This window comes from Bubalus kerabau, chromosome 3 (assembly GCF_029407905.1).
Source record: "Bubalus kerabau isolate K-KA32 ecotype Philippines breed swamp buffalo chromosome 3, PCC_UOA_SB_1v2, whole genome shotgun sequence".
In the NCBI taxonomy this organism is placed as follows: Eukaryota; Metazoa; Chordata; class Mammalia; order Artiodactyla; family Bovidae; genus Bubalus; species Bubalus kerabau.
In genome coordinates, this window is record NC_073626.1 from 182,739,468 (window position 1) to 182,756,169 (window position 16,702).

Consider the following 16,702-nt stretch of genomic DNA (forward strand, 5'->3'; position numbering starts at 1 on the left):
GCCTGAAGTACTCATTGAAGGGGCCAGGCCCTCAGATTCTAGGACAGCATGTCACAGTGGATTAACAAGGGGGCTCAGGAGGCAGACAGTAATGCTCACCCCCCACAGCATGGTGTGAGGATCACTGAGATTATGCAGAGATTGGCAGACAGTAGGTGCTTCTCTGGGGAAGTGGCACTTGATCAGGTCTTGAAGGACGAGGAGGATAAGCGATTTCAGGGGGCCTACAGCAACCCCTGAAGCCCCCTCGGTGCCCCAGAGCCAAGGCTCGCAATAGTCATCATTAACCTCCTTGGTAACCAAGTGACCCCGAGCTGAGTCTCTCAGGACTTTCACCCAGTGTGGATGCTAGAACGGTTCCCATGACCCCCACTAGCCCAGGTATCTCATTCTCTTTGGTTTCTTCCTTGTTCCTCCCTGTCCCAGAGCTGAACAAGCTGAAGAAGTTGAGCCATGAGATCAGAAACCCAGGTAAGTGGTCCAAGCCGCCAGACTTGGGCAGTCATGCCAGGCCCAGTGGGGTGTCCTGAGCAGAGCTGAGTCAGCCAAGAGCCAGACACTAGGCTGATAGGGGGTAGGGGAGGATGGGGTCACCTTGGGGCTGGAGGGTCAGACACCCAAGGAGTCCCAAGTCCATAAAGGGAAAAGAATGGCCAGCAGGGAGCACGTGGGGTGCAAGGGAGGGCAGAGTGAATGATTTCTTCTTCCTCTTGGATTGTGGATCATCTAAACCCCTCCTTTCCTCCATTGGCCAGGAGTAGCATTTGTAGTCCCTGTGGCAGGGGTCACAAACTTGGGTGTATACTGGAATCACCCCGGGAGCTTTTCAAAATCCAAATGCCCAGGCCATGCCCCAGATAAGTCAGAATCTCTGGAACTGGAGCCAGATATTGGTGTTTTGAAAGTTCATGGATGCAATGTGGGATCCTAGATTGAATCCCACACCAGAAAAAAAAAAATCATCTTAGTAAATAGTGCCAAAATTTGAACAATATCTGTAGAATAGTATCAATATTAATTTCCTGGTTTAAAAAATATATACAGTGATTTGGGAAAGTTCAGGATACTCGAATTTTCTGTCTGTTTTTGCAACATTTTGCAAGTCAAATGATGTCTAAATGAAGAGAAATAAATGAAATTACATATTTTTTAAAAGTCTTTACGTTTCTGGTGTCCAGCCAGGGTGAGAAGCACAGCCTCAAAGCCATAGGAGGAGGGTGAATTACCTGAGATGAATTCAATCTAGGGTGACTGAATGTGGGAAACCCTCCCCAGACCCTCACCCTAGTTATGTCTCCACCAGACTCTGAAGCACTTTGCACATGGCATGTCCACGCAGTGCTCAAGGTGGGGCTGTCGGGAGTGGGGAGGGGAGAAGGGTGCCCTGCCCACCCCTTCCTGACCTCTATCTCCCAGTGATCAAGCTGATCTCCGGCTGGAACGTTGAAATCCTCGAGCAAGGAGAGGTGCGGCTTTGGCTGGAAGTGGAAAAGTTGTCTCCGGCGGCTGAGCTGCATCTAATCTTCAACGAGAAGGAAATCTTCAGCTCACCGGTAACTGGGGGCTCAGAATCCCTAAATGAGGTCCCTGGCCCAGGAGGTGGCCTCGCTGGCAGTGGTCTCTACCAGCCAGAACGTCCCCCTAGTAGGCATTTCAGAAATAGCCTCATGCTTCAGCTGTCACAGTGAAGGAGTCGGGGTGGGGACACTTGGATTTTAGTACCTGGGGGATGGGGGGGGCAGGGATGCTAGACATTTGCCAATGCAAGGGACACTCCCACAAAGAATTTCCCATGCCCCCCACAATTTTTGAGTATCCTGACAAACATTCGTAAGATGAAAAACCTACATTCATGTTTGTAAGTATCCAAGCCTAGACCCTAACTCTGAGACACAAACACAATTTTTTTTAAAACTTTTTTGCAGTGTTAACATACACTGATAGTTTTATTCTATTAGCCACATTACCTGTGCTCTTTTTTTTTTTATTTTATTTTATTTTTAAACTTTACAAAATTGTATTAGTTTTGCCAAATCTCAAAATGAATCCGCCACAGGTATACATGTGTTCCCCATCCTGTGCTCTTTTATTCATTTTCCTGTTCTTGTACAGAATAGTTTTTGTTTGCTTTGACTTGCAAGATCTCAGTTCTCTGACCAGGGATTGAACCTGGGCCACTAGACCACCAGGGAATTCCCCCATACAGAATAGTTTTCTTTTCTAACTTCTCTTTAGTTAAAACGAATTCACTGTAAGTCATGAAGCACCAGTGAGTGATATGAGCATCTGTGTATTGAAAAGCATTACTTTTATTTCCTCTTCCTATTATAGTTGTGGTGTTACATTGCTTTTTTAAAATCTTTTTGTGCAGCAAGTTGTATTAATTGAACCATATAAGTTGCCCATACTCAACTGTTTTTACTTACAAAGATGCCAATTTCAATCTCATGAGAGATTTAATCATAAAATGATCTTATTTGTGAATTCCATCTCCAGATGGCCAAGTGGCCGTCATTACATATGTGTTATCAAGAGAGGAGCTGGCTCTGACAGAGGAGAAAAGAACTCGAGGCTAGATGTCAGAAGCTTCATGTTCATCTCCCGTGGGCCGTGTGCCCCTGGACAGTTCTCTTCACCTCTCTGTGCCTCAGTTTCTGCATCTGTACAATGGGGTTGGTTGCCCCAGGATCAGGAGGAACAATTGAGAAGATAGAGAAAGTTTTGCATAAAGATGAAGCATGCATGACTTTGGCTCATGATAGAGGAAGTGTAACAAAGTCTGGACTCAGCACACAGCACTGAGACTATAGAAATACAAAACAAAACTAGGAGTTCCCTCAAATCATAGTACAAGTGAAGCCAGAGGGGAAAAGATCCTAAATGTGGAAAACAAAACGTTTTGAAAATTGTTAGAATGTGACAAAATATAAACAAGTATTAACTCTGGGTAGCAGACACACAGGATTTTTATAGTACCCTTTATAATTTTATGGGGAACTTTTGCCTATTAAACTGCAAAAAAAAAAAAAAAGTAGAAAATAACCAAAAAAGTATGGCGCAGTAGGAGATTGGGGGATTATTATGAACTGAAATTGACGGGGGCACAAGACTCTCCTGTGCCCGCTGGGCTCCAGGGTGTTCTCAGGAGCCGGGTGTGTCTATACACATGAAGAGAGGTACCCAGGACCCCTTCCCCAAACCTGAAGTCTTCTAACTTTACCACCCCAAGTCCAACTACACCCCGATTTGCACCACCACAACACAAATTCCCTATAATTGGAAGAGAGCAGAACAGACTCTCGTGTTTTGTTCTCCCCAGCACCGTAAAATCAATTTCGTCCGAGAGAAGGGCCTGGTGGAAGTTATCATCCAGCACTTGACCGAGGACGACAAAGGGTCGTACACTGCCCAGCTCCAAGACGGAAAAGCCAAGAACCAGATCACCCTGGCACTGGTGGACGACGGTCAGCTGTGCCCCAGCCCCCGACCTCAGCTCTCAGCCCTGGGGTCCCTCCCGGTCCATCCAGACGCCCCCCTAGTCCACTCCCTGACCTGCGCTCCTCCTGGCTCACGCCAGTTCCTCCCCACCCACTGTGTTCACAGAGTTCGACAAACTTCTAAGGGCGGCAGATGCTAAGAGAAGAGACTGGAAGAAAAAACAGGGTAAGAGCTGCTGGGACGAAGTCCAAAACCCTCGGCCACTAGCGTTCGGGAACCGCCGGACAAGTGGGTTAATAGATCCCTCCGTCCTGCTGGGGTCCCGAGGGAGGGCCACTGCCGTTTGAGCCAGTGGTGTCCTCGTGCCAAAACGTGCCCAACCCCTAGAGTGAGCGCCTCCTTAAATTCTGCACCCCAGGGGCCTCCCTAGCCTCACCCCAGGCCCCTCCTGCCTAGGGGCGGGATTCCAGAATCCGAGGGGCCTTTGGGCATCAGGCGCCCCGCCCCAGGTGCCTTCCCCCGTCTCGCCACCAGGTGGCGCGCGAGCCGATCCTGGCGCTCTGACCGCCGGGCGTGTCGTTGTGCCCTTGCAGGTCCGTATTTCGTGGAGCCTTTGCAGTGGAAGGTCACGGACGACTGCCAAGTGCTGCTGACCTGCAAGGCAAAGCCTCGCCCCCACCTCCAGCCCTGCCCCCGGGCCACGAGGGCCCAGACCAGTGGTTTCCCCCAAGCCCAGTGGCTGTCTTAAGATTGAAGGCGGGGGGAGAAGGGGACGACAGAGGATGAGATGGTTGGATGGCCTCACCGACTCGATGGACACTGAGTTTGAGTAAACTCGGGAGTTGGTGATGGACAGGGAAGCCTGGCGTGCTGCAGTCCATGGGGTCGCAAAGAGTCGGTCTTGCCCCACTCCCCGGAAACTCCATACTCGGCGCTAAGTCTGATCCCAAGTAGGGGAAGTAGCCCCAGGCATTTTGCCTTTAACCGAGAAAACAAAAGCCCAAGGAGCAGACAGAGTTGGAGTGAATTAGAGTGCGCTAGGTCAGCCTTGAGCTAGGTCTCCTAGCTGCCCTGGGGGAGGGTCCGGAGGCCAGGAGTCTGGAAGAAAGAGAGCGCACTGTAGATTAAGGGGGAGTCCCTGTGTCCCGCCAGACACTGTGCCCAGCGTTTTATACGTCATTTGATCTCATCTACTTCACAACCATCTGTGAGAGAGGCGTGAGGATCCCCACTTTAGGATGAAAAAACAAGTGGAGAAGTAGCTCAAGACCACAGAGTAAGAGGCAGAGCCTGGAGCCGGGGTTTAACCAAGTCTGACTCCAGGTGCTGCTGTTTCTCAGCACCCTGCAGCCTTTTAGATAACTAGGGGACGGCGCACTCCCAGAAGGGCATCCATTCAGCAAACTTAAGCACTCTGCAAGCCCTGGGCCTACAAGAACGAAGAGGTGGTCTCCTGAGGCCTCCAGCATCCCACAGTCCAAAGCAAGAGCCTGTGCAAACAGCATGCCTGGTGTTGTGATGGAGACATGCATGAAATTTACTATTCATGATAGGGGGCACTCTGGGGCGCAGAAAGGAAGGCTTCCTGGAGGAGGTAACACAGCTATTTACAGAGAAAAATAAGGTAGGAAAGGGATCAAGAAGCAGAGGGAATGTCATTAGCAAAAGTCCAGAGTCCAGAAGCCATCAGAGAAGACATACTGTGTGAGGAAGGAGTTGGCTGAGATTTAGGGGGAGAGCAAGGTGGGAGCAGGGGAGGGGGGAAGTCATTTTTGTAAAAGAAAGTTCAGATGAACTGGGTCTTCACTTAAAAGAGGAAGCCTGAAGGAGTCTCCTCACTCCTGACCTTCCTCAGGTGACCAACACCAAGAAAGAAACCCGCTTCCAGTGGTTCTTCCAGAAGAGAGAGTTCCCAGCTGGTCAGTACGACCCGCAGACTGGAGCAGGGCTTCTCTGCATCGAAGAGGTAAGTGCAGCCCTGACCTGAGAGCTCATGAAGTTGCGGTGCCAGGAGCACTGGGCAGGGAATCAGGACCAAGACGAGGCGAGTGAGGCACTAACTTCATGCACGTTCTTTAAGGGGGCACTAAAAAAGCTTAGTAATCAAGATAAATAATATTTTAGGCAATAAGTAAGTAAATAATGTCACTCAATCATGTTCGACTCTTTGCAACCCCGTGACAGTAGCCTACTAGGCTCCTCTGTCCATGGGATTTTCCAGGCAAGAGTACTGGAGTGGGTTGCCATTTCCTTCTCCAGGGGATCTTCCTGACCCAGGGATCCAACTCAGGTCTCCGGCATTGCAGGCAGACGCTTTACTGCCTGAGCCACCAGGGAAGCCCTTTTTAGGCAATAGTAAGAATCAAATTAATGCCAAAACAAAAGACCATGGGGGAAAGCAATACCAAAATTGTAAATAAAGACAGGCTCAGTCATACTGATTTTTCCTTTTCTTTGAATTCCAGTCCTGGCCCGGCCCCTGACCATGTGGCCTTGGGCTAGTCACTGTCCCTCTCTGACCTCAGTTTTCACCTGTAACCTGAGAGGGTCAGGCAGGGTGCTGTCTCAGAGATTCCTTCCTGCTGCTGCGGCCTGAGATTGGGGCAGGAAGACTGTCTCCATGGGAGGCAGTTCTGGGCAGAGCAAAGCAGGCCTGGAGCTCACCTCTCCCACCCACTTCCTCCCCAGGGCCCTCAAAGGAGTGTGACCTGGTTAAGATAGAAATACAAAGCTCGTTCTTAAATATTCAATGTTTTTCTGCCCTGCCACTGATTTCTGTGGCCCATGTGCTAAGGAGCACGGCGCAAACGCAGGTTTGCTGACAAGGAAAGAACTAATGATTTCAGGGTCCTCGCTCAAATCTCAGCCAAAATAATGACAAGTTGGCCTTTGTCATCACAGTGCAGGCCCTTCCACTGGGCTTGGCGTCAAGGAGGGGCTTAATTGCTACTGAGTCTTGTCATAATCGTCTGGCCTATTGGTGCGAGAACTTTCTGGCTTCTGAAAAGTTATCTCCCTTGATCGGAAACTGTAGCATGTGGTCAGGGCAAAGTTTATGCCACCATTTTACAGATGAGTAAACTGAGACTCAGGGAGTTTAAGTACCAAGATGCAAGGCTGGAGAGTGGACCCAAAAGTCTCTCCAAACACCCTCCACAGAATGTGGCTGGGGCTTTGGAGCCTTCACTGAAGGAGCGGGGAGGGAACATAGGGGAGGACTGTTGGGTTTTCAGTCCTTTGATCCCTGGATTAAGAGATGCTTCTTGAGGAGTGGGCTGGGATGGGTGGGAGGTTCACGAGAAAGAGGGCATATGTATACCTATGGCTGATTCATGTTGATGTATGGCAGAAACCAATACAATATTGTAAAGCAACTGTCCTCCACCTAAAAAGAAATAATTTTTTTTTAAAGAAATGTGTCTGCCTCAGATCCTGCTTCAAAGCACACTATGTGGAGATGGTTGCAAGGGGCCCTTTGATGGGTCAGGGAGGCAGATATCGTCCCACCCCCCCACCCCCAACCCAGCCCTTGGGGAGATGCTGTGTAATGAGAAGGCACAGTTGACCTCTGACCTTTCTTTCAAAGAACAGCCCAAGTTCTTGCTTTGCTGAGTGTTGACCCAGGCTTCTCGAGGTTGACAAGCATGTGACAATAAGGACCCCCTTGTCCTGAGCAAAAGAAAGCACACCTCTTCTGAGAGATGCAGAGAGACCCCTCCATCCCAGGCCCCCCAGAAGCAGGGCAGCTCTGGTGGAGGGTACCCCCAGCTCAGCCCAGCTCTGCAAGGAGGACTGTCTGCTCTGCTCAAAGCAGCTGACTCAGAATCCCCCTGGGGGAGGGGAGAAGGGAAGGGGGCACCTGTTTCTGCCCTCAGGTCCGCCTCCCTGCCCCACGTCCAGGCCCAGACAAGCCGAGAGCTTGGAATCAAAGAGCTCTGGAGCTGGAAGGAGCCAGAGACGGCCCATCACAGGGGGGTAAACTGAGCCCAGGGAGGAGAGTTAGGGGCAGGCCTGGAGCCCAGACCTCCTGATTTGCTGTCCATCGCTCTTTCTGGAACCCATGCCAATACTGCCTTCTCTCCTCCTTCTTTCCAGCTGTCCAAAGAGGACCAGGGCGTTTACAGAGCAGAGGTTTCTGACGATCGAGGGGAGGACGATACCATCCTGGACCTCAGAGATGAAGGTAGGAGCTGGCGATGTCAGAGACGGGCCAGGAGGGTCTCTTGCTGAACCAAGAGATGCCGTCTGTGATCCCCGTGTCACTGGGGGCAACTGAGGCCCAGGGGGGTTAAGTGACCTACCCATGGCTGCACAGCAGGTCAGGGCCAGGGCGGGCCCGGCCTGTGTAATGCTGGAGCCCACGCTCACTGCCCTGCCCCACAGCGAGCCCAGGCTTCGTGATGTGGAGTCTGGGTTCTCTGCTCTGCCCCACATGGGCCCCAGGGTCCTCACCGGGCCGGCAGGCTCAGCCTGCAGGAAAATCATCAGGTCAGCCCATCTGTCCTCCATCTGCGTGGCCCCACCCCATCCATCACGGAGTGCCCTGGGTCCCCTCCTCACCCCTACGCCTGCATCCTCAGAGCTGCTCATAAGCTCCACCAGCCTTTTCCAAGGCCGGGCCCACACTGGTATGTCCCTCGGGGAGCCCCCCATATCAGCTGACTGTTCCCTCTTCTCCCTCCAGCCCTGGATGCCATCTTCACTGAGCTGGGCAGGATCGGTGGTAAGCAAGCCCCACCCACTTTTGCCCAGCCCTGTCCTGATGCCACTGGAGAAGGAAATGGCAACCCACTCCAGTGTTCTTGCCTGGAGAATCCCATGGACGGAGAAGCCTGGTAGGCTGCAGTCCATGGGGTCGCACAGAGTTGGACACGACTGAAGCGACTTAGCAGCAGCAGCAGTCCTGATGCCACAGAGCCTCCGGGGGGCCTCCAGCCATCCTTAGCTGCGAGGGTGGGGTGGGTTTAGACTCCAACCTCAGAGACTGTTGGGCGTGGGGTACGGGGGAGGGGGCGTTCCTGCTCCATGACTACACTTGCCTTCCCCCCACCGCACCCCAGAGCAGGGGCGAGCTGGCTGCCCCCCAGATGTGAGGCCCAAAGGGCCTTGGGGAAGACTCAGCCTTCTCTTCTGCCCCCCCACCCCCAGCTCTCTCTGCAACCCCACTGAAAATCCAGGGGACGGAGGAAGGGATCCGGCTCTTCAGCAAGGTCAAGTACTACAACGTGAAGTACATGAAGACCACCTGGTTCCACAAGTAGGTTGGCCTTGCCCTGGAGTCCCAGGAGGGAGGGAGCCAGAACCCGCCCCCGAGCTCAGTCCCAAGGGCTTGGCAGAGACCACCCCCCAACCCCCACCCCTGGTCCACAGAGGGAGCCCGAGAAGGGAACAGCTGTCAGAGGCACAGAAGGGAGGCTCCCCAGGGAAGGTGGGCACCCTGGTGCTGGGAACATTTTCCCAGTGTCTCCATAGCCACGGGAGGACCATTGTCTTAGAGCAGCACCTGGGAACTGAGGGAGGGAAGGACTCAGGAAGGAAGGAAAACCAGGTGGTCACGTGGGTCATGGTGCCTTTGTGGGGCTCCGCAGCCTTAGCACACTCAGGCAGCCAGGCTGAGGGGAGACAGGCAGGCAGAGGGACCTGGGGAGCTGACGGCTAACTTAGGGCCAGGCCTTGAAGGCAGGATCAGGCATCAGGGACTCAGCCGGAGCTAAGTGACCCCAGAGAGTCTGGGAGCAGAATTTTCCCAGTGCTTCTTATGGGCATACCTCAGCCTCGTGGAGCACACATTATTGCACCCATTCTAGGGAGTAGGCTAGACTGACTTACTCAAACTTGTCATGTGAGTGAGAACAAGGCCAAGTTGAATTTCAGAACAACAAAGCTCCTTCTCCAGAGTCTCTGAGCCCCGTGACTAAGCCCAGAAGTGTCATTTTGCAGCACGACACTGGGGGCATGGGCCAGGTGTCTTTAGGTATGAAAGTTAAGTAAAGAAGAAAGGGAGTGTATACAGTTTGTAAGAGCTTGGGGCCAGTTATTATGGGAAGAGCTCCTGGGAGGTTTTTTAAGATGAGGAGAAGGATGAAGTGAGGAAGTGGCCCCCATGGGTGGGGTGGGGGGAGGTGGCCACTGATCCTGGAGCACCATTTTCTCAAGGTCCCAGCCTGCAGGACGTGTCACAAATAGAGACTCAGCTCGGGCACAAGCTTTGATGAATGATGAATGGATGAGTGGGTAGATACTTATCGAATGTCTCATGGATGGTCAGCCCACACGTCGGGAAACAAAACCTCAGGAGAGGAGTCTGGGGCAGGGGTGCCTACAGCTGGGCAGGCAGCCATCCTGTCGTGGGCACAGCCCTGTTAACCATTGCCTTGCCCTCACGTTCAGAGAGAAACGCCTGGAGAGTGGCGATCGGGTGAGGGCTGGTACCACCCTGGATGAGATCTGGCTCCATATCCTGGACCCCAAGGACTCAGACAAGGGCAAATACATCCTGGAGATCACGGCTGGGAAGGAAGTCCGGCAGCTCTCGGCTGATCTCTCCGGGCAAGGTGATCTCTCCACCCGTCTGTCCTTGGGGGAAACCTGTTTAGAAAACCCCACAGTCTTTGGTGGCGGGGTGGGAGGGGTACTCCCATCTCCCACCCAATCCTAGCACTGCCCCCAAGAGAATGCTGGAACAGAGAGGAGGAACAGTCATAGCTGGGCTCTGGGCCTGTGATTTGCAAAGGTCAGGGGGATGGAGTGGAGGGGTGGTGGGGGGGACGCTCTGACGCAGCTGTTCCCCTTCTCCTTCTCATAGCTTTTGAGGATGCCATGGCGGAGCACCAGAGACTGAAGTAAGTTCCCAGTGTGATCAAGGCCCCTGGGGTGCAGGCACACAGGACCCTTCCTGGGAGGTGCAGCTGGCTGGATCTGCCTTTCCCCTACCACCCCTCCCCCAACTGCGGGCAGGACTGTCCTTTAACAGATGGAACCCCAAGCCCTTTTCCCTTTTCTGTTTTCCAGAGCCTTGGCCATCATTGAGAAGAGTAAGTCCAGCCATATTTCTGCAGTTTCCTTTTCTGAGTTGGGGATGACTTCCCAGCTGCTCACAGCTCCTGGCAAGGCAGCTGGAGCCCCGGTTGCCCGGCTGTGTGGCTCTGGGCTATCACAGAGTTGCCAGGAGACCTAGGTGGCAGCGGCAGCATGAAGACAGGTGGATAAGAAGTCCGAGGACACCTGAGACCGTGGATGCACCCAGCATCCACTTGGCTGATGTCAGAGGGACTCCGAAGGCAGGGGTGGACAGGACCGAGGCTGCGCTGATCTTTCTGATCGAGGTCTGGGAGGGGACGACTTTAAAGCTGAAGCTGGTTCTGGCTCTCGGGGCACTAGGGTCTCAGCTAATCCAGGACACAGCCTCTGAGCTGCCCGGGGGCACCACCAAGTCCATGCGCTGGAGCTTCATCAGGTCCCCACAGCCAGTGCTAAACCACCCCGTTCCAGGAGGCTGGCTTACTGGTCCCACTGACCCAGCAGTCACTATGGGACTTTTCAAGAGGGAAAGACTTCAGGCAGCACAGCGAAGCAGCTCCGGACAATCTGAGAAAGGAAACCGACCATTTGCGGTCATGTGTAGGAGGACGGATTAACCCTATATGGCTTCTTGTTCCCAAATGTCCTCACTTGGCAGGAAGTGCAGGCTGTTTGTAACTGAAATCTGGAAGGGGTCAGTCATCTGAGGTCTAAGGGCAGTGAGGAGCCTTCACAGGGGGCGGCCCACCTTGGTGAGAGGATCAGAGGCTGAAGACCTGACTCAGCCCATCACATCTCTGTCTAATTACTTCCGTCCCACAACCCATCCTGGGATTCCGAGTCGCAGGACAGGACACCCACCCCAGGACCCTAACAGTGGGAGCCTGCACTCACCATTTGTGGTCGCTGGGACTTGTGAAGTCCAGAGTCTAGGGTGGTGGATTGTTGCCTGGTGAACAGTAAGCCCACATGAAGGTCCATCTCCCCCCCTCCCCCCAACCCTGATCCAGAGTCCTTCTCCCCTACATCCATTGCGGACACCAACTGCTTCAAGGCTCTTTGCATACCCCTGATCGTGATCCAGGGGCCATTCCCACAGCCTCAATTTCAGCATAAGGGATATGTTGGCTTTCTGCTTAGTGATTTACAGCCACTCTGTCTTCCTGCCCAACCCCCGGGGCCACTGGGTCCCCTCCCTTGACCAGAATCAGTGTCCCAAAAGCTTCCTTCCTGTTCCCTCCCTTAGCTGGATCATCACACCTGTTGTGTGCACTTTGCCAGTTTAAGGCTCAGAGCAATCTTATTCACCTTCTTTCCCAGTTCTCAAGGGGAAGGGCACCTCACTATTGCCTCCAGGTACCACCGACCATGAGATTAACCTCAAGGCAATGACAGAAACATTATGTCCTCTATCTTCTGTTTGTAAAGGCAAGGAAATAACGTAATACAAGTTTAAATATGTCCACCCCAAACAATGCCAATAGGAAAAGAAGCATTGCTGAAAAATAAACCACAACTCCAGGTAAAGGTTCATCACTGGGCGGGGGTCTCGTTTTTTTCCTTCCAGATCGTGCCAAGGTGGTGAGGGGGCTTCCAGACGTGGCCACGATCATGGAAGATAAGGTACCGATGTCCCCCGGCCCACAGCCAGCAGTCCCACCCTAGGCTCCCTCCCGCATCCATCAAAGAGCACAAAACCACAGAGCGCTGTGGATCCCAGAGCCGGAGGGGCTGGTTCCGCCAGAGTCCAGCTTAGCGGCCACCCCTCGTTGGTCACACGTATGCTGTGTGGCCTGGGGGGAGTGCTGTCCCCAGCTTCACCCCATCTCTCCAGGGGGCCCTGGATGTCACGGGCTTCCCTCTCTGAACTTCAGTTTCCACAGGAGTTCGACTCGATAAGCCCAAAAAAGCCTTTTCCGGACTGAAATTATGCAAGTCTAATATTCTAGAAAAGAACAGCTAGCGTCTTCATGTTGCTCACCTTGTACCAGGCACTGTTCCATTTTTTTAACCATGGAGGCAACCACATGGAACAGTGTGTTATTACTAGTCACCCTTTATAACTGAGGGAACGGAGGCCCAGAGAGGTTAAGAGACTTACCTAAGGTCACACGGCTTAAAGGAACAGAGCTGGGAGACACCCAGACAGCCCAGCTCCAGAATCTGGGCATCTGCCCCTTACACTACAGTTCTCTGCACTGAGGACTGCTCTCCCGAGAATTTTCAAACTCAATTCTTAACATCTTTATGTTAAAGCAATCCGGGCTTATTTGCCTGGTAAAATGATAATGAAGTGTACAACAGAAAGCAATAAAGCAAAGTCTAGGCCACTCTAGGGCAGGTCACTGCTCAAGTAATAAAGATCTGAGATTCTAGCAAGCATTCCTCTAGAATAAAGTTGAGAATGGAGGATGTGGGGCTGCAGTAATATGTCTCCCTTTCATGTTATTACTTTATGGGTTACAATAAAGCACACACAATTAACTTGTCACAAGGAGCAACTTGTACTGGGAGCTCCCTGGGAGCGTGAAGGTGATGCCAAGGGTTAGTCCCAGAGGGTGAGACTGACTGTTCCTTTCAAACAGACCCTGTGCCTGACCTGCGTCGTCTCAGGAGATCCTGCCCCTGAAATCTATTGGCTGAAGAATGACCAGCCTGTCACCTTCCTGGACCGCTACCACATGGATGTGAAGGGGACAGAGGTCACCATCACCATCGAGAGGGTCAACAGTGAGGACAGCGGGCGCTACGGTGTCTTCGTCAAGAACAAGTACGGGTCTGAGACAGGCCAGGTCACCATCAGCGTGTTCAAGCATGGGGAGGAGGAAAAGGTGCTGAAGATGTGACGGTCGGATTCAACCGCAGCCTGAGGTCTAGTCTGTGTGGACTAGGAGGGTCAACCAGTGGGTCACAGCCTGGCACAGGCCACAGGGATGAGACTGGAGGGGAGGGAACAGGGCAGAACCCAGGGCATGGGAGTGGGTGGAGTGGACACACCCAAGTGGAGAAGCAAAGACGGGGTGCTGGGAGGCCTCCAGGATTGCAGAATCAGGACTGGACTTGGACTGGAGGATTTACGTGCTGAACTGTTTCAACTCTAAACTCTCCGTGAGCCTGGCCTTTTTCATCTATCAAATGGGAATTCCTACTCCTAGGGATTCTTTATGAAAACTCTATGAAATCGTGTATCATTGGTTCTCAATGGGAGGCAATTTTGTCCCCTAGGAAACAGTCGGCAGTGTCCAAATTTGGGGTTGTCACAACTGGGGGTGTCCACTGGCGTCTAGTGGATAGAAGTCAGGAAAGCTGCTAAATATTATAGGTCCCTGCCACGTAGATTCAACCTTGACAACAGTGCTGAGGCTAATGAGCCCAGCCATAAATGGGTATACCACAACACCCCTCTTTGAGGATACTATATTTTCGATGAAGTTCAGCAAACATTCATTTGAAGTCTAGCATATGCCAGGCTTGTGGATGGCACTGGGAGCACAAAGATACATAATATGTAGGCCCCACCCTCAAGGGCACCTCAGCCCAGGAGAAGAGACAGACCTGGGTCCAGATGACTCCAGGACAAGCCAGATGATCGGAATTCTAGAAGGTCCAGATAAAGTTCCACTGGTGGTCAGAGGAGGGAGGCAGGTGTTTGTCCCAACGAGGGCAGGTGAGCTTTAAAACACCTTCATGGAGCTAGCGGAATGGGTTGTTAGGTCCTAAAAAATGAGTGGCATTTGGTGATGGTCATGGGAGGAGATTTCAGGAGCAGGGGCTGGTGAGAGCAAAGGGGAGGTGTGGAGGTGATATCACCTGGGCGGCCTGGGACACCACGTTGCAGAGTTCAGACCTTCAGGACTCCCAGCTCAGGGCCTCTGCCTGGCAGGACACATACTGGTTGGCCTTGCTTCCCGGACCTCAGAACAGAGCCGGGCATTTCACCACCCTCCAGTATCCCTGTTTAAAATCAGATGGGGAGGGGAGGGCATTTATAAAGTTAGAGATGTTTGTTGTAAAATTTTGGATAACCTTGAAAATGATGAAGGAGAAAATAAAACTCATCTACACTCTCAATACCAGAACATAACACCCACCTCTGATTGCTGAAATGATTTCTGAATTTAAAGATAAAATGAATCACTCCTGCATTTACCACCTACACGTGCATCAAGGCATGATGGGAAGCTTATACCCCCAGCAGCTACAGGTGCAGTTCAGGCCAGGTGTTCAGTGATGGCGGTGGGGGGCAAGGGGCCGGGGTCCTGCCGTGCCTGGCTGGGAATCAATATGGAGAACTGAGTGGGTCTTGGAGGCAAACACATCCAGGCTTGAAGCCAAGATCTCTCTCTGTGTGATCTTGGCCATTTTTCCCCCCTTTCTCTGGGCCTTGATTTTCATCCATAAAACAAATCTGAAAGATCATTTTTGAAGGCCCTTTCAGCCGACACTAAGATTTTGATTATTTCCCAGAACCTGGTTCTCCTTTGCTTTTCTCTTCTTATGACGATGGGATGAAGAAACAGGTCCTGCCCTCATTCACTCTCCCAGCCTCATACTTGGAATCTCAGAGGAGAGACTCGGCTTCTTTCATTTGTCCATGAAAAATGTTTCAAATGTCAAAGAAATTGGGACGCACAGAATCCATGCACTTTATTCCTGAAACCAGAGGGGCCTGACATATGCTTACGTAGGTTCTTCGTCTTCACACAGAGCACCTCCTCTTCTCCTTCATATGATCATCGCCCCAACACAGGGAGGCAGGCAGGCAGACGCTGCAATGGCGACAATAAATCTCATAGGCACAGCACTTAGAAGGTTATGAAGCATTCTCGTGTCTCAGTGCTTATCAGATCCAATGGAACATCATCATTGGCCCCATTTTTACAGACATGACAGTTGAGAACCAAAGTGGTGCATGGCAGAGTTAGGACAAGAACCAGAGTCCCTGGGTCCGGGTTTGAAGGACATTCTGCTCTGTTACACGTGCAGAGTCCAGGGGCTTCCCTTGTGGCTTATGGACTTCCCTGGTAGTTCAGACGGTAAAGCCTTTGTCTACAATGCGGGAGAGCTGGGTTCGATCCCTGGGTAGGGAAGATTCCCTAGAGAAGGAAAGGGCAAACCCACTCCAGTACTCTTGCCTAGAAAATCCCATGGACGGAGGAGTGTGGTGCAGGCTACTGTCCATGGGGTCGCAAAGAGAGGCTTAGCTGCTAAAGAATCGCCTGCAATGCAGGAGACCTGGGTTTGATCCCTGAGTTGGGAAGACCCCCTGGAGAAGGGAAAGGCTACCCACTCCAGTATTCTGGCCTGGAGAATTCCATGGACTGTATAGTCCATGGGATCGCAAAGAGTCGCACATGACTGGGTGACTTTCACTTTCACGTTAACACAGAGTTCAGAGCCCAGAGGTGAACTCTTGCTATGGTTCTCACTAAACCCCTGAGAATCGCCAAAGTGCTGAGTGAGCAGATCAGTGAACAGGTGTATAAATGGAGGTGGCTTCTTGGCCCCACTGTCCAGAACGGTAAAAATTTTCTCCACGGGAAAGCGGAGGCATTAGAAGTGTCCACAGCGATTTGTCCTGTTCTTGCTAGAGAAGCACCTTCCGGTTGGCCCTGATTGAAACATGATGTGATCGCCCCCTGTTGGTGGGGAATGGGTTTTGCAGTTTAAGAAGCAGCTCAGAAGCATCGTTAGACCGGAGATGTTGGGAGCTCCTTGATTTGGTGACAAGCCAATTTGGGAGCAGGAGTTGGTCCCTGCTGTGCTGCATATGGACAATTTTTCTTTGTCCAGTCTCCTTGGTTAGGGTCCCCTGCCTCCTGGAGCAATCTTGCTGAAGACCGGGATCCTCATTGTCCTTGATTGCTCTGCTCTCTTCTCTCTGCTCTGCCTTCTACAGAAGCCAGGCTCGGCCAGTTTTTCCATTGGGCCCCCACCTAGGAGGACTGTGGACAGGGAAGGTCAAGGTGGGGCAGTGGGGATGGAGGTCCCTAGGACCTTTCACTGTTCTCTGTCTCAGCTCCTCCCACTGAATCCCGAGTAAACCTCAAGTACCGCTCGGGGGGAGAAGGAGCACTACAGCACTGCGCATGCGTGTGCACGCTTAGTCGCTCGGTCGTGTCCGACTCTTGCGACCCCCTAGACTGTAGCCAGCCAGGCTCCTCTGTCCATGGGATTCTCCAGTCAAGAATACCAGAGTGGGTTGCCATTTCCTTCTCCAAGAGATCTTCCCAACCCAGGGATC

The 16,702-nt window shown here is 52.2% G+C and overlaps 1 protein-coding gene across 2 annotated transcripts in view; it reads left to right on the forward strand.

Annotated features, from left to right (window-relative positions):
- The window catches only part of MYOM3 (myomesin 3), a 50,981-nt gene extending 36,452 nt beyond the window's left edge, over positions 1 to 14,529 (forward strand). For both annotated transcript variants that reach the window (XM_055574128.1, XM_055574129.1), the window contains exons 24-37: positions 427 to 471; positions 1,417 to 1,553; positions 3,320 to 3,464; positions 3,604 to 3,663; positions 4,032 to 4,099; positions 5,294 to 5,404; positions 7,534 to 7,621; positions 8,123 to 8,161; positions 8,587 to 8,695; positions 9,829 to 9,992; positions 10,244 to 10,280; positions 10,450 to 10,472; positions 12,026 to 12,081; positions 13,044 to 14,529. In XM_055574128.1, the coding sequence (XP_055430103.1) occupies positions 427 to 471; positions 1,417 to 1,553; positions 3,320 to 3,464; positions 3,604 to 3,663; positions 4,032 to 4,099; positions 5,294 to 5,404; positions 7,534 to 7,621; positions 8,123 to 8,161; positions 8,587 to 8,695; positions 9,829 to 9,992; positions 10,244 to 10,280; positions 10,450 to 10,472; positions 12,026 to 12,081; positions 13,044 to 13,304 (1,343 nt within the window). In that variant the 3' untranslated portion in view covers positions 13,305 to 14,529. The remainder of the gene's footprint in view (positions 1 to 426; positions 472 to 1,416; positions 1,554 to 3,319; positions 3,465 to 3,603; positions 3,664 to 4,031; positions 4,100 to 5,293; positions 5,405 to 7,533; positions 7,622 to 8,122; positions 8,162 to 8,586; positions 8,696 to 9,828; positions 9,993 to 10,243; positions 10,281 to 10,449; positions 10,473 to 12,025; positions 12,082 to 13,043) is intronic.
- Positions 14,530 to 16,702: the final 2,173 nt, after the last annotated feature.